Source organism: Cucurbita pepo, chromosome LG20 (assembly GCF_002806865.2).
Source record: "Cucurbita pepo subsp. pepo cultivar mu-cu-16 chromosome LG20, ASM280686v2, whole genome shotgun sequence".
Lineage (NCBI taxonomy): Eukaryota > Viridiplantae > Streptophyta > Magnoliopsida > Cucurbitales > Cucurbitaceae > Cucurbita > Cucurbita pepo.
The window spans coordinates 3,429,665-3,438,194 of record NC_036657.1 but is presented as its reverse complement, the minus strand read 5'-3'; the positions used below and the strand labels follow the sequence as shown (position 1 = coordinate 3,438,194).

At 35.1% G+C, this 8,530-nt stretch overlaps 1 protein-coding gene across 3 annotated transcripts; it reads left to right on the top strand.

The window, feature by feature from the left end:
• Positions 1 to 2,036: 2,036 nt before the first annotated feature.
• On the top strand, positions 2,037 to 7,214 carry LOC111782487 (putative pentatricopeptide repeat-containing protein At1g16830). 3 transcript variants are annotated; one of them, XM_023663247.1, is made up of 6 exons: positions 2,037 to 2,325; positions 2,726 to 4,918; positions 5,798 to 5,839; positions 5,968 to 6,072; positions 6,406 to 6,564; positions 6,724 to 7,214. In XM_023663247.1, exon 2 carries the CDS (start codon positions 2,829 to 2,831, stop codon positions 4,791 to 4,793), a length of 1,965 nt encoding a protein of 654 aa, XP_023519015.1. In that variant the 5' UTR covers positions 2,037 to 2,325; positions 2,726 to 2,828; the 3' UTR covers positions 4,794 to 4,918; positions 5,798 to 5,839; positions 5,968 to 6,072; positions 6,406 to 6,564; positions 6,724 to 7,214. The 3 variants fall into 3 exon arrangements, with proteins under 3 accessions (XP_023519015.1, XP_023519014.1, XP_023519013.1); XM_023663246.1 differs by having other exon boundaries at positions 5,795 to 5,839; XM_023663245.1 differs by having other exon boundaries at positions 5,734 to 5,839.
• The last annotated feature ends 1,316 nt before the right edge of the window (positions 7,215 to 8,530 follow it).

Genomic DNA, 8,530 nt, shown 5'->3' with positions numbered 1-8,530 from the left:
ATGAATTCATAACTAATGTTTCCAGGTGTTTTTAAGTTTTATTCGTCATTGACTCCTAGTTTCTCTTACTAGGGTTACTAGGGTCATCTGTTCATTAATGAGGTATCTCATCTACCTCCAACTTAGCAGGTGTTTTTAAGTTTTATTCGTCATTGACTCCTAGTTTCTCTTACTAGGGTCATCTATTCATTAATGAGGTATCTCAGCTACCTCCAGCTTAGGTTACTGACTCTCTTTTGATATGCTTATCTAGAATTTTCGGACTCGTATGTAAGACTCACTCTCGGTCAAATACGGCCCGTCTACTAATTTCTCTGGCGGCCTGTTTATCTCATATACCAACGGTCAGGAGTACTCATGCTCCCTGACTTAGCACACAGCGCGTTGCCCAGGAACTCCGCGGGAATTAGTAGACTAGCTACCTCTAGCTTAGGTTACTGACTCTCTTTTGATATGCTTATCTAGAATTTTCGGACTCGTATGTAAGACTCACTCTCGGTCAAATACGGCCCGTCTACTAATTTCTCTGGCGGCCTGTTTATCTCATATACCAACGGTCAGGAGTACTCATGCTCCCTGACTTAGCACACAACGCGTTGGCCAAGAACTCCGTGGGAATTAGTAGACTATCATACTCATATAAATAAGCCATGGGACACGATCTATAAGCATATCCTAGAGTCATAACATTTCCATTAACCTGAATAACATACTCACATCTAACGCATGCTTTCATACACTTACAATGTTCAACATATAGAACATTCCCGTAATCATTTATAACATGCTTACATCACAGGCAAACAGTCACAATATACAATAAACATTCAATATCATCAATGCTCATTTTAACGTTCTAAGCTCTTAATCATGTAAACAACGTACTCACATGTTGTAGACAAGTTAAGAACTAGCTTAAAGAACGATATGCTACTTACCTGGTTTCGAATCCCTTTATCTCTTGAATATACGTTTAATAGGGTATTTCAACACAATTCCTTCCCATTAGACCTATATTTCACAATTTTCAAGGTAAGTATAGGTCAATCTAGGTAGAACAGGTCAAAACGAATCGAACGGGACAAACCGGGAGCCGAAATGATGTCTCACGTGCCCTCACATTCTCGGTGTGTCTGTCCCATGCGCCAAGAGCACGCCCAGTCGCGGATCCTCACGCGCTTCTTCTTCTTCCTTGCGTTTTCTGAATTTTTTCCATCTTTTATGTTAATGCTTATTATATCCCGAAACCATATCCTCCTTCTACAATTCGAATTTCATCCTGATTCCTTCTACAAATTTATAGATCTCCTTATTACGATTCTAACAAGCCCTATTTCATAACTTATTATGCAATATGAACCAAGATATCGAAATTTAAAGGTTCGGTGATATGAGTTTTTCGTTACCTTTGTGACAACAGCTTAAATCAGCTTAGTTCAGAGCTTCAATGGCTGAATAGCCTTCACAATCGTCTCCCCATCCTCAGGCTTGCACGTCGTCACAACAATTAATTAATTTATTATTATTATTATTGGGTTATTACAAATAAATTTAATAAAAAAAATGGTATCATATTAATAAACCCAACTAAATACAAATATTTCTTAAAAATTGGTTAGAATAACAAAAATATAAGGATAAATAATAAAAATAATTTTTAATATAAAAGAAATTGAAAAAAATAAAACGTCTTTTAACGGCCTCAATAGCACTCTGTTAAACGGATGCTGAAGAATTCTTAATATATTTTATATATTTTTATTTGCGGGTCAACTAAAGGTTTTGCTCACGAACCCGAAACCAAACCGATTCCGTTCGGGTTCAGAAAAATAAACCCAATCATACCCGTTATCCAACCTAACTCAACCATTATAGTTTGGGTTGGGTTGGTCCGGGTTATCGGATTGTTGGGTTGAATGTACAATCTATTTTAATTTAAAATTAACCGATTAATTATGTTTTTTTTAAGCTAACAAGATTGAAAGTTAAATCACTTAATTGACGATTAAATTTTCTTTATTAATTTGGTTAACCTCTTTCTAAACCCTATTTCATCTTCAGCCAAACCCCTTCCGTCCGATTACCAGCCACTGCAACCCCTCCCCCCGCTGCCGCTGATCGCTGCAGTCTCAGCGTCCCGATGAACTCGCTGCCGCTCCCTCCTTCTTACATTCTATTGCCTCTCCGAGTGATCAGAGTTACTTATCGTTGTTGTTCTTTTCTAATCCTCAGAAATATAAATAGTGGTTCAGCCCCTAAACCACGCCGTTGGTGAGATTGCGCCGACACTCAACTGCATCGCCGCTAATTTTTCAGATACCGAAGGTTTTTTTATTTTTTTTTTATTTTGTTTTGTTGATTTACAGAGAAGAACGTGAATTATATATGTATATACTTTTTGATTTCTTATTCAATCAATGTTCAACCAGTCCAGATGAATATAGAAGAAACTATCAATGAACATGCACATGAACTGACGTAGGGAGGCGAAAATTTAAATGTATACAAAGAAAACTCTTATGGGATGAAATTGGAAAAATACCTTTTCTTTTGAAGTTTAAAGTCCTGCCGAAATGTTTGGATTTTTTTTTTGTTGAAAAGAACAAGATTTCAAATTGCAACTGATTTCATTTCTGTTTTTGTTTATGTTTTGTTTTCCTTCTCTCTCTCTCTCTCTCTTTTTTTGCATCCAAATATGTCTGATTTGAAATCTTTTCAAATTCAGGGGTTCCAAGCAGGAGTAAATTTTTCTGCTCTCGAGCTTCCATCAACATAGCTCAGTTGTCTCATGTTGCGTTGGTACACAAGAAAGTTGAACTTTTTTGGCAATGATATGGAGACATGGCTGTAATATCTTCCGAATAGCACCTTGTAAAATCCTCAGAACATTTGCTCATCAGCCGCACCGTAAATGTTCAGCCCCACTTATAAATTTAACCAAAAACCTCCACAACCAACTAAACGAAGACATGGAACAGAAATTTTCAGAGAATAGGCAAGTGATTCTCACTAATGAGCTTGTGCACACGACTCTGTTGAATTGTTCTTCTGATTTAGTCACTTTGAGCTTTTTCATGTGGTGTGCTAAACAGCCCAATTTCTTCCACAACACCACGGCGTTTGAATACATGGTGGGTGTGGTTTCCCGTCTCATGAAACGATATGAAACTGTGAGTGGGATTCTTTCGGGATTGGAGAGTGTTGGTATTGTGACTAAGGCACAAACGTTTTTGCTTCTTTTGAGGATTTATTGGCGTGGAGGAATGTACGAGTTGGTTTTTGAAGCATTTGACCATATGGATCGCCGTGGATTTACACCAAACACGTTTGCACGTAATGTGATTATGGATGTGTTGTTCAAGGTTGGACGTGCTGATGTTGCTTTGAAGGTCTTTAAAGAGACCTTGCTACCTAATTTCTTGACATTTAACATTGTATTGTGTAATTTATCCAAAATAAGAGATTTGATAGGCATTAGAGATGCTTTTAGATGTATGTTGAGAATGGGGTATTATCCTAATCCTGGGACATTTGAAGTGGTTTTGAATGATTTATGCAAATTGGGTAGGCTGGTAGAAGCATATCAAGTTTTGGGTATAATGACAACTATTGGAATATCCATGTCTGTAAACATTTGGACTATAATGATTGATGGATTCCGTCGATTGCACAGAACTGCTGATGCTTCTTCTTTAGTGAAGAAGATGGAAAAATCTGGCTGTTCTCCGAACATTGTGACATATACTACTCTGATTAAGGGATATATGGATGCACAACTGGTTAGTGATGCATTTGATGTTTTAAGTATTATTGAATTGGAAGGGCTTTCCCCCGACCGGGTTCTTTACAATGTATTGATTGATGGTCTTGCTAAGATTGGGAGATACGATGAAGCTCTCTGCATTTTCCTTAGTATGGATAAACAAAATATACTGCCCGACTGTTATACCTTCAGTTCATTGTTGAATACCATATGTTTATCCAAAAGGGTTTTCCTTCTACCCAAGTTAGTTGATGGATTTTTTGCAGATGTTGACTTGGTAGCATGTAACTCTCTGCTTAGTTATCTCGCTAAGGCTGGATTTCCTTCGCTTGCTTTAGAACTATATGATGAGATGTTGGACAAGGGTTTAATGCCAGATAAGTATAGTGTTCTTGGAGTACTAACTGGTCTTTGTCAAGCAAAAAGAATTGATGAAGCAGTTAATCTGTACAATGGTATTCTCTTGAACTATACGGGAGTTGATGCTCATATTCACACTGTAATTATAAATGGACTTATAAAAGCTGGTAAATGTCATTCAGCCATTAGAGTATTCAGAAAAAATTTATTGGGGAGAAGTTCTTTAGATGCTGTATCATATTCTGTCGCCATTCGTGGGCTTCTTATGGTTGGTAGAGGTACAGAGGCTTGTAACTTGTATAACTACATGAAGGAGGCTGGTATAAATCCAAATGGGGATATGTGCAATGTAATGCTCTCCAGTTTCTGTAAAGAAAAAGATTTGGAATCAGTGAAACAGATGCTACAAGAAATGATTGATTTGGGAATAGAAATTAGCTGGAATAATTTCTGTAGGTTATGCAATGCCATTTATAGTTCATCATACAACTTTTATCTGGTCAGCCATTTATTAGTTGAGATGAAGGGTTTGGGGTTATTGCCTGACAAACTGGCGTGTAAAACATTGGTTTATAAACGCCTTAAAGCTGTGAATATTTCTGAAGAACACCATAAATTATTGAATGGCCATCTAGAATATTGTCTATTTGGTGATACATCCAGCTCCTAAGAATATACCAATGTGGCTGCTTCTGTGGGCTGAGTTTGTATGTAGAAGGAAGTCCAAATTTTCAAAATGATGGTACAGTTGCGATTTTCGGAGTTTATTCTAACATTCTCTCCAACACTAAAAAGGTATAACTGCTGAAGCCTTCATCCTTGTCGAACATTTTATATTTTGACTATTGATTACTGCTGTGGGTTTCTGATCTTTATGCAATAATAGATTCAACCTGTGTTATGGCATTTATTTTTTCCCTTTTTCTTTGACAGTAGGTGCAAAGACGGTTAAGTTGTTTTACTTGTAACTTTCCTTTCTTATGAACATATATCCAGCTTTTGAAATAACAAATTTGGTTTACGGCATTAAGTGTGCCCAGTTTGAGTACTGATCGACCTACGTCAAATGATTCGAATCTCTTTACATGATTAGGGCCTTTTGTTTTCTACTGTTGAATGAGAAGTTGATATCTTTAGCCATTTTAATCGATAGGACTACTTGAATATCCTGTAATCATCTGGACTTAACACCTTTTTCTCAAGAGAAGAAAATTAGGTGGATTTACAACATTAAAAAAAACCCATATGCTTATGGGGTAGCTTGTTATAAACGCCAGATGAGCTCAACAACTGGAACTGACTTAACATGTGTCGTATAATACTTATTTGATATTTGAATCATAACACACAACTAAAACGAACCTTTCTTAGAAACGTCTTAATTTTTTACTCACTTGTGAACTGAATGCTTTTGGGTATATGGTATTGTAATGTTGTTGTGTTATAATATAACTTAGAAGTTTTTAAGGTATTTCTAGATCTAGCTTGACCACTTTTGAGGTGCAGTTTTTTCTTTTAATTCGGCATTTGAAAATTATGCAATTTCTGCTGAAATATATTTGTCCCTGAAGGTTTCTTTCTTTCTCTCTTCTTTATTATTATTTTTGTAGAACTTATTTTAATTTTTTAACTCAATGGATGGGGGTGATTTCCTGAACTTGGCATGAACAGCAGGGAGTGACGACCAACCATGATTATCTTCAACGACTCGGCAAGGTTTTAATCTCTAACCTGAGAAACTTTAGGAACAGAAGCCACTTGTTCTAGACTTTCTCGTCTTATCTTTTCACCCTATATTCTCTATATAACAGTCTGAAGAGATTGAAAACCATGTTTGGCTGCAGATTGGATGCTCATGGTTCGCAGATATGAAACGTTTACGCCGTCCAACAATTTTCCTTTGTTATCTAAGCTCTCAGAATCTGAATCTGTCAAATGATAGAAAAAAGGTTTGATCCTACAGAATCTACTTCCCGAAATCTTCCTAGTTCAATCTCCAATGCTATAGTTAATGTTCTCCTAATTGATGTTATTAAGTTAGTTGACTCTGATTTTTGCTTTACCAACATAGTTCTTCTGAATTCTGTTTGTGCCAAATATATATTTTTTTCTCTAGGGGGGTTACTTCCTTCGCATGAATAGTGGAGAAGCATAATTGGTCATTTAAAAGGAGCACACTTGATAAAAGTTTTATGTTTCTTTCTTAAATTTTTTTGAAGTGATAGTTTCTTTTTCACCGTCCTTTACTTTCCACTGATCATTGAACAATTCTTCCCACTCAGTTTGGTGGGGGGTAGCTGTCTACTTCCCAATGGTGGAAAGCTTGAGAGAAACAATAGTCTTCAACAACCAAGAAAGTTCCCTTAGGGAGCAATTGAGACAAAGACCTGGAATTTTGCAGCAGAAGATGATGAGGATGAGCCCAAATATTTCCCTTCTTGGTATGAATCTCTCTACTCTAGAGTATATGAAGTTACATTTGATTCAAGAGTAGACTGATAAAGTTCAGAAGATGAATCCAAACATTTCATTTTCTTCAAGAAGGTGAAACTTTTTCATACCCCTGTTCCTGTTCATTTCTTGCTTGCTTGTTGTTGTAGGTCCCAGTAACGGCTCAAGCTCACTACTAGCAGATATTGTCCTCTTCGGGCTTTTCCTTTCAGACTTCCCCTCAAAGTTTTTAAAACGCGATTGCTAGGGAGAGATTTTTACGCCCTTATAAAGAATGTTCTATTCCCCTCTCCAACCGACGTGGGATCTCACAGCCCCAAAATGTCTTCTCCAATATTTGGTGGGTCATAGCTTCAAAAAGAAGCCTAATGATAGGAAAGAACTTGTTGAGTTTTGAAGAAAGCTAGGTATGAGAGTCAACCCCTCTGCTGCTCTGCCCTAGCCCTCTAATCATCCTGCATATCAACAAAACTTCTGTTGCTTTATTTATTCTAACCAATCGAGGAGTGTACTACTAGATGCATGAATAAATCTTAGGCTGATTGGCTCTTAGAATGAACTTTTGAACCATGTCTTGATGATGAACAATTCCAAGTACAAACAGGCATGGCCTTTTTATTCAAATATGCTTTTTGCCAAATGGGTCAATAGGACGGATAATTACAACCCTATAATTGTAACAACACTTGGACCTATCCGAATAGGCGGGAGGCGGAAAGGTCAGGAAATAAAGGTTCGAGGTTGGAGTAGGCCTAAGGTTAGTTAGGTCTCGATCTTGATTGACCATGTCCAAGACCTAACTAGAACTTCGAGAAGGCATCCAAAGGGTAAACTAAACTCAAAATATTTTTGAAACACTTCAAAAAGTTTAAACACTAATATTAATGGTTTCTAAAAAAAAAAAAATTAAAAAAATAAATAAATGTAATAATATTTTTGAATTTTTATTTTTCGAGTTTTAGTATATTTTCTTTTGAATATTTTTAGTATTTTTGAAATAAAATATTGGGCTGTTTCTATTAAAAAAAATTACTGTAATAATTTTTTTAATTTTTTTTAAGTTTTAGGATATTTTCTTTGAAATTTTTAGAATATTATTATTATTTTTGTTGTTTTTATTAATATTGTGCAATAGCTAACTTACCAGTTGAGCAAAATCCAGTTAAAAATTTCTTTTATTTTCTTGTTTCTTTAATTTTTTTTATAACTTTTTTTTTTTGGAATTCAGATCACACGTCTTTTTCCATTACAATTCACTTTCTACCATAAAATATTTTCAAAAATAATTTCTAAAAACCCTTTTTATTTTCCTTTTATTTCTTTTTCCACCTTTAAATTATTTAATTTATTTGTCCACACAAATAAATACCAATAATTAAAAAAATATCATGATTTTTTTTGTTAGTTGCAATTTTGGCCACACTTTGTTTCAATTATTATTTTAAATATAATAGAGATGTTTGAACTAATAATGGTTAAATTACCTTTTAAATTGGAATGGAAATAAATGATGATTAGACTATTAGTTTATATTTATAATCAATTAACTAAATAATATGCTACCAAATTAAAATTCTCTCTTTTTTAAAAATTTTATTTACATATTCAAATTTTTATACTAAAAAAAACTTTATACCAAAGTTAAGAGCTTAACTAGGTAGGAATTTTTAAAATAAAATAGTAATTATTGGCTCATAATTCAAAATTGAGTGAAAAACTAAAATCTAACCGAGACGAAACGAGAGTGTAAGAAAAAATGTTAAGAGTAGTTTTGATTGAAATAACCTACCCATAAAGTATTCGGATACTTCGGCCATCAACTGTTTCCATCAATAATGGTGTAAAAGGGCGATCAATTTTCACATCGTCTGAAAAAAAACCCATGAAGGATTCGGATATGTCGGTCATCTACTGTTTCCATCAATAATAGTGTAAAAGGGCGACCAATTTTCACAT